The sequence below is a fragment of the Harpegnathos saltator genome, unplaced genomic scaffold, assembly GCF_003227715.2.
Source record: "Harpegnathos saltator strain DR-91 unplaced genomic scaffold, Hsal_v8.6 scaffold514, whole genome shotgun sequence".
NCBI classification, from domain to species: domain Eukaryota; kingdom Metazoa; phylum Arthropoda; class Insecta; order Hymenoptera; family Formicidae; genus Harpegnathos; species Harpegnathos saltator.
Genome location: NW_020230332.1, coordinates 600,268 through 625,554, shown reverse-complemented (window position 1 = coordinate 625,554; position 25,287 = coordinate 600,268). Strand labels below are relative to the sequence as shown.

Here is a 25,287-nt window from a genome sequence, read left to right as displayed (position 1 = left end):
AGAAATGACAGTCTTGCGTACTCATCGCGTTGAGTTATGTTCGTATCGTCCCGAAATTTAAGTACTTCCAATCGCCGCCATTGAGTCGTGATATTTAAAAACAAAGAGGTCGATTGAGTCCCGATTGAGTCGTATCGGATATCAAGTATTTGTGTATAAAAAGAATCATTTGTTGAATAACGCTCGATAACAAGGTCTGCCCTAATCTTACTTGAAGAGCACTTCTTGAAAATAGGAGGTCTTCATGCGGTAGTCGTTGAATCGTATTACGACGTCGTTTCTTCGTTGAGGATGGTGGCGGCTCGTAGCGGAGACTTTGGAACTAAATCTTGAAATAATAGCCCGTCTCGCAGAATCTGCTACAGCCTATGTGGCGTCACCTAGAGGCGCTGTAGGAAACTTTCTCGCGGACGGACCCGTTACAATTATTTCCGCTTGGATCCGTTATATTTATTCTTATTATATGGTTTCGAGTTTTCCACCACGAGTTTCGTCACTCTAGATCTGTTCTTTCTCGAAGAACTTCTGAACTAGTGCAATGAGTTAGAGCGAAACAGATATATTTTCTGTCGCTTTAATTGCACAAGTTGACAAGTTCTTTGGAAAAGAACAGACTCTATATTTAATGAAGAATTGAACTTGCGGTACGACTCACCGACAAGATAGCCAGATTTTAATTTCCCGATAGAACTATTAAATGGCAGATTAGACAACCTTTTACTTTTGAATGTTATGTTATGTCTTTCACAGATTACGGTATTTATTACTTTCAAATAACATTGTAAATCATCAGCGAGATGTACATTCCTAACTTTTTATTCTTCAATACTGCCAGTTGAGCAGTCAAGTTTTATCTTTAGTTGTCAAAAGAAATAACAATCCTCTTAAACCAACAACAAACTTCACTATTGAAAAATGAAGATCTGAGCAAACCAGATTTCGCAGCAATTTAAATGAAATATATATATGCATAATTACTACTTCACATCATTTTTTTATATTTTACTTATTCCAAGGTTGGAAAGAACATTTACAATTAACATTTGCAAGAAACTAGAAGCGTCATTGGCTAAATTTCTATGTGATATATTTATGTATCATTTTCATAGTCTTTTGGGTTTTTGCGGTGCAGTGCCCTGTTTGTTTCATCCGCCCAACACATTAACAAGTAAGTACCCATGAAGACTACAAAAAAACAAATAAGTTACTCGTTAAACCATTAAAGTGTATTACACTCGATTGAGAAGTAATGTGACCACAAATACTCACTAGGTGCTATACGGAATACGTTGCCTTTGAGTCGACGTATCAAATTTGGCACACCATCGGAAATGACCCCTTTCAAGGCTTTTTGTTCGTACGGACTAATACGGAAGTAAACGACGCCGCTGATTTTAGCGAGATTACCAAAGTACTTCCCCATGTTTGCTCAGAGCCTGAAAAACGTACGGAATCGTGTAGTCGTCGTGATATTTAACAGAACACAACCGCTCTTGAGATTGCGGTTAATATAATTTTAACAGCACAAACGTCACTCGAATCGTTCGCTGCCTCAAAGTCTCGAGCTTGAGGCGAGTACAAGGTCGAAATATGCAATTTCAGTCTCGAGCAATAAACAATTACATAATCTCATCGTACTCACTCGGAGAGCAGTAACCAGCAGTATCTGCGAAAAGCGGCGTGATATTTCGTGATCGATTCTCCGCACAGCTGTCGTATCTGACATGCAGACAGAGGGCGCGCAAGATGTCGAACGAGACAAATGTCGTGTTGGCCGCTCTCAGGTTTCTCTCTGCTCTGCCTTTTTCACCTCGCTATTTCTTCGTCCCTTGCCACTTGCCGCGATGCATTACACAAAACGTACAATATCAGTTATCAATCAACGAAGAAGGTTGCGCGCACCGACGAGGTTATATAAAGATTGACAGCCCTGGGTAGATTTTCGTATCAACCAGGGGGCCCGAAGAGAGCCCGGAGATAATTGAAGAGCAACCGATGATAATACCGATTGCTTTGGCTACGCTCATGATAATACAGCTAACAATTATTGCCGGTGCGAGGCGAGGAGAAAGACAACAGGCTGCTATTCGTGGGTGCTTCCGAAATGTCCAGGATTGGATCGAGTTGAGTTGGTTCCACTATAGTATATGTGACGGATATTATAGTGAATGAAACTAACTCAACTCGATCCAATCCTGGACATTTCGGAAACACCCCATGTTTATCTCGCCGGTCCTACGTCTCTCGACGCACGCCGCCAGCAGTTGCTGAATCGACTAGGCTACGCTGTGACCCGAACGACTGCGACGCTTCTGCAATTATTCATCCCGGCGCGCGCTTACTCATTAGAATGTTGTAATTAATAACTGCATAACTGTTAAGAATATCGCAAAACGGTATGGGCCTTTGATGTTTGTATTAACCCACTCTATGTCTCCACGAGCTCTGCAACAATTGTTAGGAGACACCCTGTATGCAGGGAGTCACAGAACAATTTTTACGACGACGAAGACGACAACGAAGACGACGAAGATGACGACTTGGACGACGAAAACAACGAAGACGATGAAAACGACGAAGACGACGAAAGCGACAAAGACGACGACGAAAACGACGGAGACGACGACGGAGGCGACGACGACGAAGACGACGGAGACGACGAAGACGATAATACACGAGCAGCGCGAGATAAAATACAAGTAGTAACGCATTGTCCTCCCCCTCGCCGCGCGCTGGTAACAATTGCTATATCAAAAGGGCCGCGCTTTGCATCGAGCGGCTTCGATGCATTTTTGATATCATCTCGGCGCGTGCTTATTCATTACCTATTCCTATAATTAATAACTCGAGCGTTATTGCAAATATTTTATATTTATCTTAATCCGCTCTATGTCTCCATGAATTCCTCGGAGCGAGGAATTCGTGAAACACTGTACATATGTCTTCGACCGCAATTTTGGTATTATTTCAACTTCGAATTATTGACTCAAGGAATGCCAACGTGTGTATATATTTAAGATAAAACGTATTCCAAATTTTCTCACGTCTCGCAATCCTAGGAGCACACAAACACACACACATACACACATTCGACCTTCCGTATTGATAGTTTTTTTATAGTGTTTTGATCTTTTTCCCATTATTCCATATCTGTTACCATCCATGCTTATTTCGAGCTATGTTTCATATTCCGGCCACGGTATTTCTAAGAGGGCGCTAATGCACAGCGAGATTTCTCTGGTTACGCTAAATTCCGCAAGACCAACAGTCTTTATAGTATCTCGTCGGTGACCTCGCTCTCATTGTGGAGTTTTTGCAATACTATCTCTCAAATACGATAAACGTAAAAAATGAATGCTAAAATAGGGAATGTTTGCAACACCGTCTCTCAAATACGGTAAACGTAAAACGTGAACGTTATTCGCTCAGAAATAACGTTGCCATGTACGCGACCAATAGCATTCACGATCAACGTTTACCGTACCTGAGAGACGGTATTGCTAAAACTCCCCAATAGCACTCATGATCAACATTTACCGTATCTAAGAGACGATATTGCAAAAACTCCTCAGTAGCACTCACGATCAACGTTTACCGTATCTGAGAGACAGTATTGCAAAAACTCCTCAGTAGCACTCACGACCAACATTTACCGTATCTGAGAGACGGTATTGCAAAAACTCCCCAATAGCATTCACGATCAACGTTTACCGTATCTGAGAGACGATATTGCAAAAACTCCCCAACAGCACTCACGATCAACGCTTACCGTATCCGAGAGACGGTATCGCCAAAAAAACACCCGATTTCCTCGCGCCGAGAGAATTTCAAGAACTCGCGCGCTCAGAGTCACGTGAGAGAGCGCAGCTGCGCGGAGCTCGCTGCGCATCGCGCTCGCGAGACGACGGCAGCGCCGCGAGGCACGGCACTGCGAAGCATGGCGTCGCTAGCGTCGTGCTTGCCGTCAGGCAAGCGTATCGGGGCACGGGGAAGGGGCCGCAGGGGCAGTCGGTGGGTCGGTCGACGCGCGATCGAGTGAGTGAGCGAGCGAGCGAGCGACGAACGAGCGGATGGACGAGCGAGTGTGGTGTTCTCTCGCGTGAGATCGATGTTGTGATACAGTGTGTTCGCGTCCGTTAATCGCGCGTCGCGCGTTCGCAACGCGTTGAGCAACGTTGCAGTGAGCAGCAGCGCGGAGGGACAGGCGGTCCGCCACAGCAGGAGTATGCTTGCCACGGGCGTTTGTAGTGACTCCTCTGCGCGGTCATCCCGGGACGGACAGTGGTAACGTCGTCGTCGTTCACAGGCTGCGTGGTGTCCCGCACTTGACGCGCGCGCGAGGTCCTTGCTCACACGAAGAGAGGTGTACCCAGCGTGCGCTAGCTAGCTCGCTAGCTGGCCAAGCTAGCTAGCTAGCTAACGTGCGTGCGTGCGTGCGTGCGTTGCGTGCTAGCGTCTCAGTGGCGTACGTGCGTGCGTGCGTGCCTCTAACCGTGTCATGGTATCAAGGCAAAGCGAGAATCGTGGCGGCGGAAGTTCTCGTACGTCCCAAGACATGGCCTGCGACAACCGCGCCGAGAGCGACTTTGAGTTCTTGGTGCCGCCAGAGGCGCCGGTATTCGAGCCCACCAACGAGGAGTTCCAGGACCCGCTCGCCTACATCGCGAAGATACGTCCGATCGCGGAGAAGTCCGGCATCTGCAAGATCAAACCGCCGCCTGTAAGTAGAGCCCGTAGAGCCGTTGGGACGACTCGCCGAGCACTGAAGGCTTCTCTCGTCCTTATTTCGCCATCGTCATTGTCGTCGTCGTCGTCGCCGTTGCCGTTGCCGTTGCCGCACTACACGGACATTGTCCTCTTTGTCGCCGTTGGTGTCGTCTTTGTCATTGCAGCGCTCCTCGTCGTCTACGTCGCCGCCGTCGTCGTCGTCGTCGTTATTATCGTCATCGTGACGAAGGACGCCGACCATCGATCCTATCTTACGTGGACGTTTTTCTCACGCGGAGCGCAACGGAAAGGGCTCGCGGACGGACGAGGAGATGATCGCCGAGAGAGGGAGAAAGAGAGAGGAGAGAATCGCTGCTCTTGGCTCTTACGAGCACGCGACCTCGTTTTAACAAACGACAATCCATCCTCGCGGAACGAGCCAGGATCACGACGACGACGACGACGACGACGACGATGACGATGCAGCAGGACGAGAAAATCACGGGGCCTGGGGAAGGGAAGGGGGAGAGGTCACCTCTCCGCGCGGATTCCCGTCCGAAAGCGTTCGTTGCACGCCAACACGCGACTACGTGCGAAACGTGCGTGGCAGCACGCTGTTTTTGTTCCGCAGTGAGTCTCCATATTTTTCCGTCTCGCCAAATAATGACCTCTCTTACGCGTACGCGTATGTCGCTCGCATACGCGCATTGCGTCGTCCGGGATGCTTGCCAAAACGTCGAAAAGACGGGGAAAGAAAAGTATGGAGAAAAAAGAAAGAGCGCGAGACGCCAAAGAGATAAAGAGCGAAACAAGCTGAGAAAAAGAGAGAGAGAGAGAGAGAAACACAACCGCCTCTCTCTCTCTTTCTCTCTCGCTCGCTCGCTCGCTCGCTCACCATTCGACGCGTTACGCCGCACAACGATATTAATGGATGCGTCGAGATGGCTTCTCTCACGGATGCACCGCTTCGTCGCCGATGACGGCGACGATGAAGAAGACGGCGACAATGACAACAGTAAGAATCGCGACGGCGGCACAGTCGCGCACAAGTGAGCGCCTGTGGACGTCATCGTCGTCGTCGTCGACGTCGTGGTCGCGCGAGGGAACGTCGATCCGCGATTTGATGTAACACGTAAGTCGTACGCCGAAGTGGTACGCGTCAGCCTGTTTTACGAACCGCCATGTAAAATGGCCACGACCGCGGGGGGACGACTTCTGCGATCACGGTGACACATGCGCTCGCGTAGGAGACGTTACCGCCGAGAAAGTATTACGAAACGCAGTGCTCGGACGCGGAGCGCCACGAGGTGGCTCGAGATGGAGGTAGAGGGGAAAGCGGGCGCGATCTCGGGAGAAAACGTGATCATCGTTTACTTCTCGCCGGCGTGGCGCGCCGTTCCGGGATTTTATCGAGCCGCCCGCACGGGAAATTTATCGACGCCAGCGCGATCCCGTTATCATCGCCGTTCGACTTCCCAGCCGAAACGCACGCGCTTCTTTTTCTCTGTTCCTCTCTCTCCATCTCTCTCCCACTTCAGCCACGCGGAAGTTCCTCGGGGTAGAGCGCGACTTCTTTCGCCCTTGTACTCCTCGCGACGTGTGAAAACTCCTCTCTTGCACGGCGCGTGACATAATTTTTTCCTGCGTCACCTTTCGTCACCTTTCACTCCGTGAGCTCTCGTCTCTCTCTCTCTCTCTCTCTCTCTCCTCCTCCTCCTCACTTTTTCTCTCCTCTGCGTCCTTCGAGCAAGCCGCATTTCCCTCGGACGCAGCTCGAAATTCGTACTTTCGGACTGTTCTCTCTCTCTCTCTCTCTCTCTCCCACCTTTCGCGTCCCGCTCAGGCGGGAACACGGCATTGTTCTTTCTTTTTCCCGTCTCGCTCGCTCTCGTCGATTTACTCGTCCACCATTAGAAACGGTTTGTGCCACCATCTTGTTTCCGTGTGCACGAGGTAGGAAAAATCCCCAGGCCGCGAGGGGAATCCTCGTCGCGGTAGATGTAGCGGATGTCCGAGCGAAAGGTGTTTCCATCCGTCGACGCGAGGTCGTCGCCGACGTGTCGACCTTCCGCGCGGAGGTGTCATCCGCTCGGCGAGGGAAACGCGCGATTTCCCGACGTCGAGAAGAAGACCGGTGCGCGATAACAAGAGATTCTTTTCCCCAACGAAATCATCTGTAATCGCGGCAATTGCGTCACTCGACTCGACTCGGCCGGCGATCGTTATTTCGCCGGCCGATTTCAACGCTCGCGGCTCGAGGTGTGTCTTCCGGGAATTTTTCCTCAACTTCCTCGTGTGCCTCTTTGCGCGCCTCTTGGACGTCTCTCCCAGTCCCTCCGCGAGCTCCGCAGTGGCGACTTCGTCGAAGCCGTCGTCGAAGGCGTCTTCGAGCGACACCATTTTCGGCGAAGGCGGCTCGCCCTGGATAATTCTTAACGATCGACCGCGGAAAGATCTCGACGCGCATATGTGTTTGCTGAATATCACGATGCCAAGGCGACGACGACGATGACGACAACGACAGCGGCTATCGATGGTGATAACGTGCGCACGATTACGTCCGTGTCTCCCTCCTCCTCTTCCTCGACCAGGTGTCTCGTAGCGCGCGCCCGGGCGCCGCAAACTCTCTCTCGAGTAATTATTGATTTTTACTCACGCCGGCTAATCGATGCTCGATAATTATCCCGGCTGTTGCCGCGATCGTTTATGCGTCTGCCGGCTCGCGACAGGAGGCGAGCGAGAGAGGGAGGTCTCAGCAACCCACCGGGGTGGCCAACGGGCTCTCTCTCTCTCTCTCTCTCTCTCTTTCTCTGTTCGTCATCTCACTCGTCTGTGTATGAACTTTCGAAAGCACGCACGCCGGATAATACAGTCGATATTCGCTGCTTTTATCTAATCGTTCAGCGACGCCGAGAAAAAATCTACCCCCGTCTCCCTGTCCAACTATTAAGAGCGTGAGTGGGATGAGAGGGAGAGAAAGAGATAGGTATCAACATTGTGCATGTGCAAGTCGTGAATTTCGTCAAGGAGAGACACGCTGATGCGTGTCGCCTGGTCCGCGCGAGTCGCAATTATAGCGTAATCTCCTCCAATTCGAAGCAGCGTGTCCTCCATGTTTCGACAGAGACCTCGCGGGACACGCGCGGGCAAGGACGCGGTCGAAACCCGGAGAAACAGCGTTTTCTTCGCGACTCCCCAGTAACCTTGGCCTTGTCATCTCGTCTCTAGTTCTCTCCTCGCTTTTTCAGCCGTAAACTCCGTCCGGGATCCGTGCGCGCCGTCTGGAGCATTTTCCACGAGGCGGCCCGGGAGAAACGACCACGCGATTCGTCGCGCCCGCGAGAGGAATCGCTGTGCGCGTCGCGTCGCGTCGCGTCGCGTCGCAACGACGAGGCGAGAGCAGCGCGCGAAGTGAAATCCGAGGAAAAGCGCTTCCGCCGCTCGACGAGGTGTCGGCCGTTGGAAACGCGCGCGCGAGAGAGCTTTACACCTGCCCGACGATCCCCCTTCCTTCCGCCTCGCGACCGGAATGACTCGGCCAATTAATGACTGACATGACGAAAATTCCGTGATCCCTGATGTGTCTATTAGTGCATACCCATCGCTCCCGTCGTCGCCATCGCGCTGCGAAAGAGTATTATTTCCGTTCGCGAGCGAGGTGAGCGATCCGGGGAATTTGACCCGTGTCTCGCGGTTTCCCGTTGCTCATTCATTATCATTATATATCGTCATTACGATTATGCATCCGCTCCGAGGAATAACCACGCGGACGGCGGCGACTCTCTCTTCCTTGCCGCGGCGCGACAACTTTGCGTCTTCGCTCCGCTCAAGTCCGATCAGTTCAGTTTAGTTCAGTTCGATATATGGCTCCGGACTGCATTCAGCTTTGTTCGTACGCCATTTTCCAGTTGTATGAAAGTGAAAGAAAAAACAGAGACAGGGACAACGCGTACGCAGTCCTCACGATCAAAAAATATGCGTGGTTGCAGGAAGCAACATCCAACCGCCACGGAGGCGAACAACTTTTATAATCTGCTCAAATCCGATTGTAGAATCCGCGTGTGGCAACGGTTTGCGGACGACACTGTGTGCGTGTGCGTGCGTGTGTGTGCGTGCGCGTGCGTGCGTATTACGTGCAACGGGACCCGCGAAGACGAACTCGAGCGCTTTCTGCGGAGTTGATATTTTCCGAGAGCGCGTCGCCAGTGCGGAAGTTGTCATAGGAGTTGCACGAACGTTCTCCATACGCCGGCGTATGCGCGCTCGTAAAACTGCGGCCACGACCGCGACGACTTGATTAATGCACTTTACGATTACACGGCCACGCCGCGCCGCGCCGCGCCGCGCCGTGCCGGCGTAGCGCGAAATAAAATTTCGCGAGCCCGGCCGCCGCTCTCGATCGTTTTATCGAGTGGCGCCGCTTTATTACGCGACCAGTCCCGACACCCGCGATCTATTATATGCGTTAATGACGAATTGTTCGAGTAATTGGTATCGCGAGATCGACTCTCGTCCGGCAGGTTTTTTCTCTCCTTCCCCCCCCTCGTCCCCCCCCCCTCCGCGCCTCGAGCGTACGGCGAGAGTATCGCGTCGAGAATTCAGCTTACACATTTTATTGGAGCACACACACACACACACACACACACACATATATATGTATGTATATTAGATGGGTGTATCAATTAATATTGAGCGTACGTTGCGTGCGTGCGAGATAAGTTCGTCGTGCATCTCGTTTTCCGTTCGCTCTTAAATTCAATTAGCGCGTTTCAAACGATACCGCCGATTATCGCGCGAGGAAGAGCCGTGCCCCCTCCCCTCCCCTCCTTGGGCGGTGCATTTACCGATTACTTCGTTCGATCGTTTTATCGTGTTAATCTTTACGAACGTTTTATATGTAACGTCGCGAATGCGCGCGCGCTTGTATTTGTGTGCGTGCGTGTTCTTTAGAAATATGCGCGACTGAATTGCGTATCATTACGACGACGGCGTTGTGCGGTATTGATTAAATAATACACGTGAATACTTCACAAATAGATTTTGCTGAACCGACTGAATCGCGTGTGCGAGCGGAGGGAGTGGGAGAGAGAGAGAGAGAGAGAGAGAGAGAGAGAGAGAGAGAGAGAGAGAGAGAGAGATTCAATTGCCATTTGGAAAACGATAAAAACGATTATCCGCGGTACACACGCGGTTGCCTCTTATCTCGATGACAATATGATCCGCGTGTTGTGCATTAAGCGAATCCTCCGCGTTGTTCGCACACGACGAGTAATGTCCGTGTTTAATCAAGTCTCCGCGGAACAAAGCTTGCGCCACGCGCTACAGGGAGTCTCTCTCTCTCTCTCTCTCTCTCTCTCTCTCTCTCTCTCTCTCTCTCTCTCTCTCTCTCTCTCTCTTTGCCACACCTCGGTTCACCGAACCTCCGCGCGCTCGAACGTCGATGCGCGCTTCCTGCGAGAGTCCAGCCCGGCCCGATAGCGATTCGGTAGCCGCGAAATGAAGGAAGACAGGCAGGCAGGCAGGCAGGCAGGAAAGAAGGTTCGTCGAGAACTAAATTGCCCCTTATTCTTGCTGCGTCGAGCGTTACAGCGGACATAAGGGCCACGTCGTACTGCAGCACTAGCGGCGCCGTGTGGCGCGCCTCTAGTTGCGAGCCGAAGTAGTGCCGGATGTTGAAGCCCGTGAATAAGTAATAACCATCGTCGATACGCCGTGAGACGCGCAGCCCTTGGCCAGTCGAAGGATCGACGAGATACCGTGCGAGTCGTTTGTCGATTTGAAGCGCATGTCGAGAAGGATCCTTCCTCCTTTATCTCTCTCTTTGCTTCCTTTTGCGCTTGCGAAGGTGCGCGTGTAAAGTCTAAGTGTCGTTGTGTCGCTTCCTTGCAGAATTGGCAGCCGCCGTTCGCCGTGGACGTGGACAAGTTCAAGTTCGTCCCGAGGATACAGAGGCTAAACGAGTTGGAAGCCAAGACCAGGATAAAGTTGAACTTTCTGGATCAGATCGCAAAGTTCTGGGAGCTGCAGGGTTCTTCCCTGAAGATCCCTCTGGTGGAGCGCAAAGCGTTGGACTTGTACTCCTTACACAAGATCGTCACTGACGAGGGTGAGGCCTGGAAATCGATGCGCGTTCCGTTGAACTTGAATAATTTTACCTCGCGTTATTTTATTTTACTCACGCTGTTCGCTGCTCTCGCAGGTGGGGTGGACACGGTGACGAAGGAGAGGAGGTGGGCGAAGATAGCCAACAAATTGGGCTACCCATCCGGACGAAGCGTTGGTAGCATATTGAAGAATCACTACGAGAGAATTTTATATCCTTTTGACGTTTTCAAGCTGGGAAAGACACTGTCAGATATCGTAAGTATACGCGCTTTAATTTGCAAAAGCAGGCTCGCTCCGTTTTTACTGTCATCGCCTTCTTCAAGTTCCTTGTATCCGTATCAAGTCGAATAAATATGACGGTGTTGTGTGCAGAAAATAGAACCAGAAACAGACGCGAACGAGAAGAGGGATCGTGATTACAAGCCGCACGGCATAATATCTCGGCAGCAAATCAAACCACCGAACGAAAAGTTCTCGCGACGATCCAAGCGGTTTACCGGCCAAGAGGAGAAGCAAGATGTATCGATCAAGCAGGAAGACTGCAAGGAAGAATGCGACTCTGATACCGAATGCAAGGATGTCGTTAAGAGCAGGTACTACAGCCCCGAAGGGCCGGACAAAATAGACAAGAGCAAGGAACTTAAGAAATTGCAATTTTACGGACCGGGCCCGAAGATGGCTGGCTTTAATACCAAAGAGGCGAAGAAAGCCAACAAGACACGCGGCTTGAAGTTCGTTTACGAGTTCGATCCTGTAAGTATAGGATTTTCTCTCTGAGTTTGCTCTGATTGCTATAACTTGCCCGTTCTCGGGCTAAAACAAGGTGGCGAATCGGATCGACCTCTACGTCGTTCTCGCTTACAGCTGGCGAAATATATCTGTCACAACTGTGGGAGGGGTGATAACGAAGAGAACATGCTGTTGTGCGACGGTTGCGACGACAGCTACCATACTTTCTGCCTTATGCCGCCGTTGACCGAGATACCGAAGGGTGACTGGCGGTGTCCAAAGTGCGTCGCCGAGGAGGTCTCCAAGCCGATGGAGGCGTTCGGCTTCGAGCAAGCGCAGAGGGAATACACGCTGCAACAATTCGGAGAGATGGCTGATCAGTTCAAGAGCGACTATTTCAATATGCCCGTGCACGTAAGTTTGCTCTTGGTACACCGAGTCGAGTCGTCGAAACTCCACCCCTCCTTCGAGTCTACCTTCGTATGAAACATTTCACAATGGAGGGCAAAATGCGTATATGCGGTTATTAATAATGACTTCTTTCCACATCGAGCGAGCAGCTTTATCGATTCTTTTCGTGTACATGTTCAGAGAGAGAGAGAGAGAGAGGGAGAGGTGGGGAAAAGAAAATAAATAAATCTTCCATCTGCGTCAGAAGTTATTTATGACTCGACTCTCCGCATATTGTAACGCGCATATTTGTCTTTCTTACAATTAATCGTCACGTTCGCAGATGGTTCCGACGTCGCTGGTGGAGAAGGAATTTTGGCGGATAGTCTCGTCCATCGACGAGGACGTGACGGTGGAATACGGCGCCGACTTACATACCATGGACCACGGCTCCGGCTTCCCGACCAAGACGAGCGTGAATCTGTTCACGTGCGACCAGGAGTACGCCGAGTCCTCGTGGAATCTGAACAACCTGCCGGTGCTGCGCGGCAGCGTATTGGGTCACATCAACGCCGACATCAGCGGCATGAAGGTGCCGTGGATGTACGTCGGCATGTGCTTCGCCACGTTCTGCTGGCACAACGAGGACCACTGGAGCTACTCCATCAACTACCTGCATTGGGGCGAACCAAAGACGTGGTACGGCGTGCCGGGGTCACAGGCCGAACGTTTCGAACACTCGATGAAGTCCGCGGCGCCTGAATTGTTTCACAGTCAGCCGGATTTGTTGCATCAACTTGTCACCATCATGAATCCGAACATATTGACTAACGAAGGTACGTGGTGACACTTGGATGCTGTGCTGTAAATTCGATACCGCGAACGCGTGAAAAAATGACAACGACAATTTCCTCCGCGTCTAGACGTGGTTTTGTTGAAGTCCGCAATGACGGTGCAATTTTGTAAGGTCAAAACTATGTGAGATATTGATCGTATATTATTAATACACACGCAGGTGTACCAGTATTCAGAACTGATCAGCATGCGGGTGAATTTGTGGTGACATTTCCGAGAGCCTATCACGCCGGGTTCAATCAAGGCTACAACTTTGCAGAAGCCGTGAATTTTGCACCTGCCGATTGGGTACGTAAATGATCATATAATTGCCGATATTTTATCGTCCAGGCTCTCGACTCGGACGAGAAATATTGCCAGACTTGCGTGTGATGCTTCAAACATATTTACTATCTCCAACAGCTCAAGATCGGACGAGACTGCATCACGCATTATTCGAATTTGAGGAGATTCTGCGTGTTCTCTCACGACGAGTTGGTCTGTAAAATGTCTTTGGATCCAGATTCGTTGGACATCGGAGTAGCGACTGCGACATATCACGACATGCTGCAAATGGTAGATGACGAGAAAAAGTTGCGAAAGAATTTACTGGAGTGGGTAAGTTTGCTGCGCGTGCGCAACTTTACGAAGCGCATCAATCCGCACCTTTTGGTCGACGTCAAGCTTGCAAATCAGAGATTACAATTCGGTATCAACTTGTTTGATCTCTGCTTGTTTCATCTCGATTGTGCTCAAATCCCGATTTTCCATCTCGAATACTTGAGGATGCATTCGTATTGGCCTGCGGTCGTCCAATTCGAAATTCTTTCCTCCTCCTCCTCCTCCTCCTCCTCCTCCTCCTCCTCCCTATCGACTATAATGATCGAATTTTATATTTAAGTTCAGGTCTCAAGTTTATCTTCGAGTGTGCTTCGCGGCTCGTTTTATTGGCTGCGAAGCATCTGGAAGACTACTAGCTTAAGACGATCTTAAGTATAAGAGACCCGACTATAAATACCGGCTTGCGTCTTATGTTACGGAGATAAGACTTGTATTCGCATGACTTGACTCGGCACGGTCGTGTTTGAACAGGCCGCGAGTCGCGGACATGAATACACGTTTCCATTAACGATGCGGGAGGCACGACATGTAAATCGGGCAATACACCTGCCAGAACAGGTCAATGTATTCAGGATAAGTAGTATGTCACATGCCACAGCGCGCTTCCCGCACACGTACACACACACATACACACTCGCGCACGCGCGCGCGCCCGCACACATTTACGCACACACGCACGCACACGTCGTCATAAATATGTATGAGTGCGCGTGCATACAAGCGATAAGATCTGTATGCGTGCTGATACCGCGCGCCAACCATTTGGACGTGTATGTGTGTGTGTGTGCGTGCGTGCGGTGTGAAGGCACACAACTGACCCACCGTCCGTCCATCCGTCCGTCTGTCCACGTTGTAAAGCCAATTAATGCCGCCACGTATTTTCGCCGCGCATTCGCTCGGTGTCGGGCTCGTAGTGTTGTTGTTTCCTGCGTCGTCGTGGCCGTTGACAAAATAGCGCTCTCGCAGTCGCGACGTAGTCGGCCTTGACTGGCTCGACGCCTGTTCGGTGCGCCTCCGATTTAGATTATGTAACTTACGGCGGTGAGTAGAGGTTATGTTTTCAAAATCCCCGTGTGCCATGATGCTGCTGAACGTGCGTTCCATTTTCTCGAGCCGCGTCACGCAGGGTCTACCCGGGGCTCCGTCGGGACGGACGCGCGTGTGACTGTGAAAGCGTACGCCGTGAAGACGACGCCGTTGTCGCGCGCGCGCGGCTCGCGTGAACTCTCTCGGCCATCTGTGTTCCGCTCCGTTCTACGCAGATGGGTACATGTGCGCGCCAGTGCGATCTCTTCCGTGGCCGATTTATTATTATTATTATTATTGTTATTATTATTATTATTGTTGTTGTTATTATTATTGTTGTTGTTGCCGCCGCGTTTGACCATTTTGCCGTTTTGCGCGCGTCGGAGACGCACGCCTCGAGAACGGAGGGCGTACGTGGTGGAGCGTTTCTCTGAGTCTGTGAAACTTATTCTGCTCAGGGTGTGACAGAGGCGGAGCGTGAGGCGTTCGAGTTGCTGCCGGACGATGAGAGGCAGTGCGAAGCCTGTAAGACTACCTGCTTCCTAAGTGCCGTTACGTGCTCGTGCCACAGCTCGCAGCTGGTTTGTTTGAGACACTCCGCCGAGCTGTGCAGCTGCCCGCCGGAGAAGCATACGTTGCGTTATCGGTACACGTTGGACGAGCTGCCGATCATGTTGCAGAAGTTGAAACTCAAGGCCGAGTCGTTTGACTCGTGGGTGACTAAGGTGAAGGAAGCGATGGACCCCCGGAATGACAAGATCGTGCTGGCTGAACTGAAGGAGCTGTTGAATGAGGCCGAGAACAAGAAGTTTCCCGAGAGCGAGTTGCTCACCGCTCTTACCACAGCGGTGCAAGATGCTGAAAAGTGCTCGAGCGTCGCGCAACAGCTCCTGAACAACAAGCAACGTACAAGGTCAGTGGGGAGCGCTTGATCGTAGACTATAGACATGTTTCTCTCATATGGTGACTTACTGTTGACGTGATGTCGATTTTTCTTTTCTTATCCGTCTGCAGAACCAGGCAGTCAGTCGATACCAAGTATAAACTCACTGTGGAGGAACTGACGCTGTTTTACAAGGAGATTACTAACTTGTGCTGCGAACTCAAGGAATCGGATGGCGTCAAGTACATACTCGATCAGGTGTCGCAGTTTCAAAAGGATGCGGAGGAGTTGGAGTCCAAGGGAGACGACTGTGACATTGACAAGTTGGAGAAGTGTATCGAGTTTGGTGATTCTATCTGCATCGAACTGCCTCAGCTTCAACGGTTGAAGCAAGTACGTTTCTCTTCACAAAGATACTTGTTATTGCTATTAAAATCGGTAAGATTATTATCTGCTGTTGGTGATTGTTGTTAATCACTATCGCCCGCGTTTCGTTGCAGAAATTGATGCAGGTGCAGTGGCTGGAGGAGGTAAAGTCCGTCCAAGACGATCCACGGAACGTCAGCCGCGAGGACGTGATAAAGCTCATTGAGAAAGGCATGGCGATACCGCCGCATTTCAGTGTAGAGAACACGCTCTCGGTGCTGCACTCGCTTACGAAGGCAATCGACAAGTGGGAGGACAAGGTCAAGGTGTTCCTGCAGACGAAGAACAGACGCACCATCTCGGCGGTGGAGGAGTTTGTTCGCGAAGCGGACGAGGTCGAGGCATACTTGCCGAGCTTGGACACGCTGCAGGACATGCTGAACAAGGCGAAGAACTGGACGAAGCTGGTGAACGAGATACAAGCGAGAGAGAACTTCCCATATTACGACACATTGGACGATCTGATCAAGAAGGGCAGAAACATCCCGTTACACTTGGACTCCTTGCCGATGCTGGAGTCCACTTTGTCGCAGGCGAAAACATGGAAGGAGAGGACCGCGAGGACATTTCTGAGGAAGAACTCGCACTGCACGCTGATGGAGGTACTGTCGCCTCGCATCGGTGTCGGTGTGCAGGCGATGAAGTCCAAGAAGAACAACAAAGGCGACGAGTCCGTGGGTGCCGTTTACGTTTGCGACACGAAGCTCGACGACTCCAGCAACTCCGCGAACGTGGTGGCCGCCTTCAAATTGGCGGAGCAGCGCGAGATGGAGGCGATGAGGCAACTGCGGGAGAAGAACCTCCTCAAGGTCGAAGTCGAGGATTCCAAGTACTGCTTCTGCCGGCGACCGAGATTCGGCATTATGCTCCAGTGTGAGCTCTGCAAGGATTGGTTCCACTGTGAGTAGTAATATGACGCGACACACGTCACGTGCAACAATTGGATTGCAAATTGGACTTGGTCGTTTGTTAAGGTGATCGCCACATTGATTGTGCCGGTCGTTTACTCACCGACTCTTATTCCCCCCCCCCCCCCAGCCACCTGCGTGCCTTTGCCCAAAACTTCCTACAAAGGTAAGTCGTCACCGTCGAGGGACATGCGGTTCTTGTGCCCGTGCTGCTTACGTTCCCGACGACCTCGGTTGGAAACGATACTGGCCCTTCTAGTGAGCCTGCAGAAGATCTCGATCCGTTTGCCGGAGGGCGAAGCGTTGCAGTGTCTGACGGAACGCGCAATGAACTGGCAGGTGAGTACAACCTGTGTCGAGAATATGCTCTCGCGTGTGATGTTCGATGTTGGAAACTCCTTTAACCGAGCTAATTGTGTGCTACAACAGGACCGTGCGAGGCAAGCATTGGCTACCGAGGAGATCTCCTCTGTAGTGGCGAAACTGTCGGTGATGTCGCAAAAGCTGGTGGAAGCTGCGGCGCGGGAGAAGACGGAGAAGATCATCAGCAGCGAGCTGAAGAAGGCTGCGAACAATCCCGAGCTGCACAAAAGAGTGCAAGCTATCGCGCCGCTCAGCGGTGTGCATTCAGACGACAGCGCGTTCAGTAATACCGTAAGTAGCAAGGCAATCTCACGAGAGCTTGATTACGATACGATCCGATGAAATATTCAGTAACAATCGTGAATTATCATCGGGCTACACAAATGTGTATTTAATTTTTCAGGAGGACGACGACGATGTCATTCCCATTGAAGACGAACCGACGTGTAGTACCTTCAACAGTAACGAGCATGCTTATTCGTACAGTGAGTTTCGTAATTATCACACATGCACGAGAACCGTCGAGTTGTGGAAAGCAATGACGTGGTGTGTGTCGTGTCACTGTTACAGTCTCGAAAATTCGACGGAAAACTCAATCGGGAGAAGGCGGCGATCCGGCGTTCGGCGTACTGTCTGCGAGCGCGAGGTCGCGCTTGGAGGAATTGATGATGGAAGGCGATCTCTTGGAGGTGGCACTCGACGAGACGCAGCACATCTGGCGCATCCTGAGGCACACGTACAGCCACAACAACATGTGTAGGTATCCGTCGTTCGAGGAGGTGCACGCGAATCGCAGCCAAGACAAGGATGTGAAGAAACGAGGCAGGAAGAGAAAATCGGAGGAGTCGGACCCGAGGACGAAGATCGGCCGACAGAAGGTCGAGCGGCAGAAAGTCGACGAGAAGATCGCGAACAAGCGCAAGTCCGGAGGCCTCGCCACCAAAGAGAAGAAGCAGAGCAGCTCGCCCGTCCCCATAAAACGAGACTCCGCTGTGGGGCTGAAACGTGGACCCCGAAAGGTACTCGATTTTTTTCTAGTAATCAGTTGATCTCGTGTCTCGAATTAAATCTTTCGTGTCGTTTAAGTGTTTGCATTCTTCAAAGTTGTGGTTTTCTCTGTGATTGGGTGGTGGCTGTGGCTATCCGTCGGCTGTTAGTCGATGAATTTCCGCGTCTAAACCTACCGGGGATATAGTATGTTTCGCGCGATGTTATAAACACGATTTCACAAGACACGCGCATTGGGAAAGAATCTCAAAATTGTGACGATAGGAAAGCGCAACCGTTTAAAGCTCGTTCTCTCTGTAGCCGACGACGATGTACAAGTGGGAAGTTTCAATTCGAGACATTCCTCTTAACAATTTTATAATGCGGACGCGTTCGTTTCGCGAACGTCAGACAGCCCGATTTCAGTCAAATATGGATTACAGATGAAGCGCAAAGAGGCCGAGGACGGGCCTAAGAAACGAGGCGGCAACCGCAAGAAGACCAAGCAAGACACGTCGGACGAAGAGGACGATTGCGCGGCGGTTAACTGTCTACGACCTGGTGGTAAGGATGACGTTGTTGTGTATAACATATTCGCAACGTGGCTTTAACGGGATCTTCGACGTTCTCACACTGTTGTTCTTCGCGAGATACATCATAATTATATATATGGTAGATATATATATAATGACGAACAATGTTGTCTGCAATAAACATTATATTACAACGATTGTGTACGCAAATTTTTTGATCACACAGTACGCGCTTCGCGGTTGTAGGGATTTCTTTTTCGCGTACTTGGTTTGTAACATGCATCTGTATACTTGATTTGCTGCTATATTTTCCTTATTACGCCCGCATTTGTGTTCTCTGTTAAAGCTTTATGATTATGTTTGTTTTTTGCGAACACGTTTCAACGTGCGTATTGTTTTATTTGTTATTTAGGTAAAGAAGTTGATTGGGTTCAGTGTGACGGTGGCTGCGAGGGTTGGTTCCATATGCATTGTGTCGGATTGGATCGCACAGAAATCGCGGAGGAAGACGATTATATATGTAGCAACTGTAAACAGGCCGATCAAAATGCATCGGTAAGGCAATAGTGAAGAGGAGACGGAGGGAAAAAAAAAAAGAATTTACCTTGCATCACGCTTTTCTCTTTCGTCTGCTCATGGTGAAAGAAAAAGAGAGAAAAAAATAAAGCAACACGTGTGTGTGTGTGTGTGTGTGTGTGTATATATATATATATATATATACATATATATATAATACATCACTGGTTGCGTGTACTCTCATTGTACACATCGCCGGTCGGTCGTATATTTTGCATTGCAGTTTATACACACACGATTTACACGTGACGGATAATCCAATGTTCTCGGATCGTTGAGTCTGATTTGGCTGGAAATCTAATTTCGTCTCTTTTCTCGGCGCTTTTTCGCATTATTAGAAAGAAGCTCATCTTCGTTGTAGGTTTAGAGTAAAGCTTTTGTACCTTTTGTCTTTTTCCATTTTTTCTTTTTTTTTTTCATTTTTTTTCTTAACGCAGTCAAAAGCGCCAGATCTTCTGGCGGAATCATTAGGCCTGGTTGCACTTCTTTCCCTTTCTCGGCCCCAGGAACACCACGGCACCACCGACACGGAAGCGGGCGTCTAGGAAACGGCATTCCCCGTCTGGACCTACTAAGCCCACTTTGTGTCCGTCGAGCTTTGCACGGAGGCTCGGGACGTTTACGATCGTGACTCTCAATCTCCAACTGAAGCGTTAGCGTTTAGTTATCTCTCCCAACGTTGTCCTGTAACGTGTCCGGCGTTGCGGATCGTCGATCGTCGTTCAACTGGCGTTCTGTGTGTTTCTTTTCTCCTTTTTCTTTTTTTTTCTCTCTTTCGAGCGGAATTGCGGAATTTGCGATTAAGAGCCGAATTGTATTGTAACAACGCGATTGGTCTTTCGCTTTTGTGTGTTTTTAGATTGTCAATAGTACCCGCTAGTCAATTACCGATCTGTATTTATACACCGACGGTGCGGGAAGTGCACTTGCATTCAGATAACACAGAGACAACGGGAACTCGAGCCATGCGCGGCACCGAGGTACCACGCGTCTCGGGAGATCACGTTTCCGACTTTCATTTTGAACACGAAGGCCAACGCTCTAGGGGATGTTTCGTTCGAACCGCTCGACTGCGAAGACACATTACCCACGAGTTTTATTTGATTTAATTTTCTCATTGTTTCGACGTGGAAAAGGGTCGCCGATTTCGCGTCCGTGTCGCATCCAGACGGCGCACGAGTCACGGATGAACCGTGATCACACAGACACACGTATATGCCCATCGCGATCTTGTAGAGCCGATTATGTCAGGAGTTATTCTCCTCTTCGCCGTCATTCATCCGTCATAATGTCGCGCCTCTCGCTCGAAACACCGAACGACCGAATGTCATTCTCTCTAGTTGTCACAACGAGATCGACGATCGTCGAACAAACGAACCGACGGCGCAAACCGTGCGCGCACGCGTCTGTAGTGATTTTACGACCTCGTCCTACCGACAACGCGCGAGACGGACGTAACGGAGCGTGAAATCTGATATTGTAAAGTTAACGCGAGCCGACGTAAACCGACGGGGACGAGTTAAGTGATACACGCCGCAGAGGCGATAGACTTGTATAAATAGATCGAGCGTTTCCACGAGAGGTCATGAAGACCTGCTTGGAAGACCTGCTTCACGCTATGTATATCTCGACTTCTAATGGTGAAGTCTACAGCGGAGGTAAGAGAAGAATCTGTTCTTACGTCTGTGTGACAAGGATAGTATGCCTATCGGCTACGAAGGGAGGAGTGATGGAGAGCTCTTGTGCTTTTTATTTGAGACTTTTGTTTGAGGACGCAGTCTACGTGTACAAGTCTATTCGCAGGGACGCTACAAACAATGGCTTCTCACGTGTCGTGGTATTAAGTCGTCGAAAACATTGTTATACAGAAAGAGTCTCTTTTGTATCGGCTTCTATTGAATGTTACGCGCGCAGGAAACATCGAGAATTCCTTAGAACGTTAGATGGTATGTACAGAGACTGAGATATGTGCGTATTACTGTTTCGATTATACATATACGTTAAGATCTAAGATATAAGAACGTCGCAGAAAGCAGAAGAAATTAGAATATCACACATTCAAGTATGTGAAAACTTAGTGACTAAATATAAGCGACTCTAGTTTGTATAAAATAAAAGGAGACGAATTATTATACAGCAGATGTATAAATATCATATCTACTATGCCTTCCCGATACACAATAACCTTGTAACGCATTGCTGGCTTTCGCCAGGGAGTCAACAACCGTCCTCCCCTTCGTTCTCGCGAGCCGAGATTTACGCAAAATTCCATCATGTTTGTATATACGCTGTAACTTATTGTATCTGAGCATTTGACTTACATTTGGGCTTCGTTTCCCACTGTTTGGGGGGCCTGCAAGCCTAACTCGAGAAGATCGGACTTGGGTCCGCATCAAGCTTCCTTACTTGAAACTTGTCATGCGAGGTACTGAGAGATCTGACGAATGATCGTCATTATTAAAATTGCACGAGAATAAAGAACGTTAAGAATCGATTGCCGCATCTAATTTGCGTCAGATTTGGATTCTTTTTTCATTTTCACAATTGGATGTGTTTCTCAGTCGAATCACGATCATGAGAATATATAATATGTATATGTACATAAATATAAAAGAAAAAAAAAATATATATATATATATAGAGAGATATATATAAGTATGAATACGATTCTTGATATATAATACATATATATCACGTACGATTCGTAACAAAGTATTTTACTTTTTTCGCTCCACGCGAGACAAGTTTCAATCGGCAAATATTGGTACGGGAGCCAAGTGACCTCCTTCAGTGATCCACAAATACCAAACGGTCGGCAGCCAAGTCTAAATGTAAGAATGTTATTCGGATGAAGAAATTGCAGGGTTTACAAGAAAATTTCGCGCAAATCCTCAGCGTCGCGATCGTTGATACTTGCGCGCGGTCTCCTGTCGCGAACACTGCGCCATGTTTCGGTGGTAAAATAATTACGAAGTGACCTTGTCAACACGGATCCCTCGGCCCAGCGGAAGAGCGACGCGCGCGCGCGCGGCCTTCGTGGTTGCTTCACACAACGGTCTGCGCTTCTCGTCAACGGCTTTCTCGGGTCAGCGGATGAACGTGTGGCTGCGGTGTTGTCGCAAATGATGAAATCCCGTGGCTGTCGTCGACGGATTCCCCCGGCCCCGTTGGATGAGATCGCGATGCGGCCTTCATGCTGCGACGTACATACAGTTGTTCCAAGAGAACAACCGCAAATTTATTTAATTATCCGACGCCATTTGTCCAGAAAGCAAATTGGCACGACAATCGGCAGTGAATGCGAGTGAATGCGCGATGACTTACCGATGGGAGACCGAGCGCGATGGGAGACGGAGCGTGTAGAGTTCCCAAGCGCCGAGTGAGAGTTCTCACATATCGGGACGGGCATTTATATATATTCCGACGGTGGCACGTGAACGATATGTGTGCGAAGCGTGTATGCTGCGTAATACAATAAACAATGCGAGAAGCGTGTACAAGCGTGGTCACTTGTGTTCGACTTGCCATTTTCGAGGAGTACAAACTGACGCGTATCTTGCTGAGCCGGGCTGTACTCTCGCCATTTGATGAACCGAATGAGGTTCGAGAATAAGATTTTATTGCAAAAATAAATTGTAAAACGCAGAATGCGAGTTTTTCCTCACGAGGCTTGCTTAATCGTTGAACGTTCGCCCGTCGAAGGACGCGGTTATTGTGTTTGCGCTTACACGCTCCACACGACTTCGCAGTTTGTAAGATTCGGCCGATGATTCGCGGTGTCGCTTCGCGATAGGATCGCTTTGTAACGTTTGATACGCAGCGTTTTAGACGCGAGTCTCTTGTGACACCGCGGGTTCCTATGCAGCACAATAGTCGCAGCAATATTGCTGCAACATTGCAATATTGTCGCAAGCGTCGCAGCAATATTGCTGCAACATTGCAATATTGTCGCAAGCGTCGCAGCAATATCGCTGCAACATTGCAATATTGTCGCAAGCGTCGCAGCAATATTGTCGCAAGCGTCGCAGCAATATCGCTGCAACATATTGCAATATTGTCGCAAGCGTCGCAGCAATATTGCTGCAACATTGCAATATTGTCGCAAGCGTCGCAGCAACGTCTTTTCAACATTGCGTGCTGTACTGCGGGTTGGTTCCTTGTCCGGCACTTGTCGCAACAGGCTTTTGCAAAAGCTTTTTAGAGAACTCGGCGCATCACAGTTGTTGTGCGAACGGCCGCCGATTGTGACCGGCGGACCGGCGTGTTGCAGTCGGAGAGCGTGCGCAAACAGCGAGTCAAGTGCGAGTTGAGGTTCATGCGAAATTTCATTACCGCGTGGAGAAACGTTCGGTATTATTTGTCAATATACGAAAGTTTCGCACTAACAATGGGGCGACACGATTCTTACTTACACGCGATTCCTTCCCGCGTGGAATTTGCTTGCACGAGAGCCGTGCGAATGTACATAACGCTGCGTGACTTTCCAAAATCACAAACAGTTCGCCCACCGACTCGAACGACTCCGACCCGCGCAAGTGCGAAACTTTTGTTGCACGCGGAATGCAGAGTGCTTTGTATAAAGGAAGAGCGAGATCTTTATCCTTTAGGCTAAGCGACGAGCTAGGAGGAGGGCGGGGGGGGGGGCATTCGAACGGAAGAAGCGTGTAAAATATTAAGCTTGTATTACGAATGTGTGGCAGAAGAAGCAGAACGGAAAAGACGACGTGGAATTCTGAGCTTCCGCTTTGTGCTCTCAAGATCACGAGAGAGAGAGAGAGAGGGGGGGAGCGAAATCATACTGAATGTAAATCGGCGGACGCACAGTGTGTTTTAAATATTTGTATACCGAGCATGCTACGCGCTAATTGTCGGGCAGTTCTACTCGAGAGATGAATAACGAGTTGCGTTAGTTAGGACTCTGGTTCATGTTCCATTGTTAACTGTAGCGGTAAGACAGAGAGTGAGAGAGAAAAATCAGAAGGAGAGAGGAAAAGAGAGAGAGAGAGAGAGAGAGAGAGAGAGGAAGAGTGAACATAAGAGAAAAGTAAAATTCCAATAGCCAATTAACAGAGTCCGCTACAAAGCTACCGACAGATCTCAGCCACTTGCAGCACATCGTCGGCGACAAGTATGCTGTGTGTTTTTCATTTAAAGCAGGCTGTGAAACAAAGAAGCGAAATGCGAGAGAGGTAGAGAAAGAGAGAGAGAGAGATGGGGGGAGGGAGGGAGAGAAAGAGAGAGAGAGATACGTTACGTGTACACACATATATTTTTGTACAAAGAACAAAAAGGCCGGACGATCGCGAGATCGTCCGGCGCCGGAATACGGCAGCGCGACGGTGTACACTAAAAGAGAGCATTGTACTCCTAACAATAGTGTTTTCGAGAACGTGCGACGCGCCAGCGTGGATTGTTAACCCTTTCGCAGCGACGCGCTTGTTAAAAATATCCGAAAGCCCATCGCGTCTCAAAGTGAAGCGATAATTGCTGCCAATCTTTCGCGAAAGCAGCAGCCACTCTGTGTTGAAGCTCTTGCGTTTGCAACGCATCTGTCTAATGAGCGTCGATCTCTACGCTCTTCGTTAACCGACCGTAGTCTCTTCACCGGCGTAGACCCACCGCGCCTCGACAGCGAAGGGCTTGACACTCTTGGATTCTCCTCTGCTCCGGTGTATTTAATTTGTAGTTTTTCTTCCTACACGTGCGTGCTCGTGCGTTCTCGAATCGACGTAACGTCGCGTCCACATTTGCGTGAAGAGAAAGAGAGGGAGGGAGAGAGAGAGAGAGAGAGAGAGAGAGAGAGAGAGAGAGAGAGAGCTTATTGTCATTAACGATGCATCAGCGCGAACGGAATGGGAAATCCAGCTTTCGCGTCCTATGTAACTATTGAAGAGGAGGGAAACTGGTGTATTGTATATCTGTTATCTGGAGAGACACTTATAATAGCACCATGTCCGATATTACTCACTCGTTTAGATATCTAAGGCAAAAGTGCCTACGCGTTTCTGAGACAGTACCGACGACACGCATCGTGTCGATCCTCTCGCCGTGCACAAAAAACCCTGGTAGCATTTCGGGCAGCGTAACGTGAGAGACAAGGCGAACGAGTGTGTCGAAGTATCTTAAGGCGGCGACGATTTTTCTCGCAACGCGAACGCGCGTTACATCTTTCTGTAGATATAGTTTTGTAAGTACACCT

General features: G+C 49.7%; 3 protein-coding genes across 9 annotated transcripts; 1 reads left to right on the top strand and 2 right to left on the bottom strand.

Moving 5' to 3' along the window:
* Positions 1-987: 987 nt before the first annotated feature.
* UQCR-Q (Ubiquinol-cytochrome c reductase ubiquinone-binding protein) lies at positions 988-1,844 on the bottom strand. Its single transcript, XM_011137746.3, has 3 exons — positions 1,643-1,844; positions 1,270-1,436; positions 988-1,185 (listed from the first exon to the last, which is right to left on the bottom strand). Exons 2-3 carry the CDS (start codon positions 1,421-1,423, stop codon positions 1,091-1,093), a joined length of 249 nt encoding a protein of 82 aa, XP_011136048.1. The 5' UTR covers positions 1,424-1,436; positions 1,643-1,844; the 3' UTR covers positions 988-1,090.
* A 2,112-nt stretch (positions 1,845-3,956) lies between these two features.
* Positions 3,957-21,006, top strand: Kdm5 (Lysine demethylase 5). 6 transcript variants are annotated; one of them, XM_011137745.3, is made up of 19 exons: positions 3,957-4,284; positions 4,510-4,720; positions 10,597-10,813; positions 10,907-11,067; positions 11,185-11,565; positions 11,677-11,955; positions 12,275-12,767; positions 12,947-13,074; positions 13,189-13,383; positions 14,871-15,325; positions 15,427-15,688; positions 15,796-16,621; positions 16,760-16,968; positions 17,059-17,283; positions 17,396-17,477; positions 17,563-18,011; positions 18,423-18,543; positions 18,925-19,067; positions 19,595-21,006. In XM_011137745.3, the coding sequence occupies exons 1-19, from the start codon at positions 4,226-4,228 to the stop codon at positions 19,631-19,633; spliced, it is 4,935 nt and encodes a 1,644-aa protein (XP_011136047.1). In that variant the 5' UTR covers positions 3,957-4,225; the 3' UTR covers positions 19,634-21,006. The 6 variants fall into 6 exon arrangements, with proteins under 6 accessions (XP_011136047.1, XP_011136046.1, XP_025158598.1 ...); XM_011137744.3 differs by having other exon boundaries at positions 19,526-21,006; XM_025302813.1 differs by having other exon boundaries at positions 3,957-4,363; positions 19,526-21,006.
* Positions 21,007-21,322: 316 nt separating this feature from the next.
* LOC112589466 (uncharacterized) lies at positions 21,323-23,295 on the bottom strand. Of its 2 annotated transcripts, none has more exons than XM_025302818.1 (2): positions 22,413-23,295; positions 21,323-22,301 (listed from the first exon to the last, which is right to left on the bottom strand). In XM_025302818.1, the coding sequence occupies exons 1-2, from the start codon at positions 23,217-23,219 to the stop codon at positions 22,158-22,160; spliced, it is 951 nt and encodes a 316-aa protein (XP_025158603.1). In that variant the 5' UTR covers positions 23,220-23,295; the 3' UTR covers positions 21,323-22,157. The 2 variants fall into 2 exon arrangements, with proteins under 2 accessions (XP_025158603.1, XP_025158602.1); XM_025302817.1 differs by having other exon boundaries at positions 21,323-22,284.
* Positions 23,296-25,287: the final 1,992 nt, after the last annotated feature.

What these genes read in the sequence shown, in the direction of transcription:
- LOC112589466 (XM_025302817.1), bottom strand. Translation starts at nt 23,219, where the DNA reads ATGTTGAAAAGACGTTGCTGCGACGCTTGCGACAATATTGCAATGTTG. An exon ending in TCGCGCTCGGTCTCCCATCG is followed by an intron (nt 22,285 to 22,412) that starts GTAAGTCATCGC and finishes TGTACGTCGCAG; the next exon opens with CATGAAGGCCGCATCGCGAT.
- UQCR-Q (XM_011137746.3), bottom strand. Translation starts at nt 1,423, where the DNA reads ATGGGGAAGTACTTTGGTAATCTCGCTAAAATCAGCGGCGTCGTTTAC. An exon ending in CGTATTCCGTATAGCACCTA is followed by an intron (nt 1,186 to 1,269) that starts GTGAGTATTTGT and finishes GTTTTTTTGTAG; the next exon opens with TCTTCATGGGTACTTACTTG.
- Kdm5 (XM_011137744.3), top strand. Translation starts at nt 4,226, where the DNA reads ATGCTTGCCACGGGCGTTTGTAGTGACTCCTCTGCGCGGTCATCCCGG. An exon ending in GAAAGAATTTACTGGAGTGG is followed by an intron (nt 13,384 to 14,870) that starts GTAAGTTTGCTG and finishes TATTCTGCTCAG; the next exon opens with GGTGTGACAGAGGCGGAGCG. An exon ending in AGCTTCAACGGTTGAAGCAA is followed by an intron (nt 15,689 to 15,795) that starts GTACGTTTCTCT and finishes GTTTCGTTGCAG; the next exon opens with AAATTGATGCAGGTGCAGTG.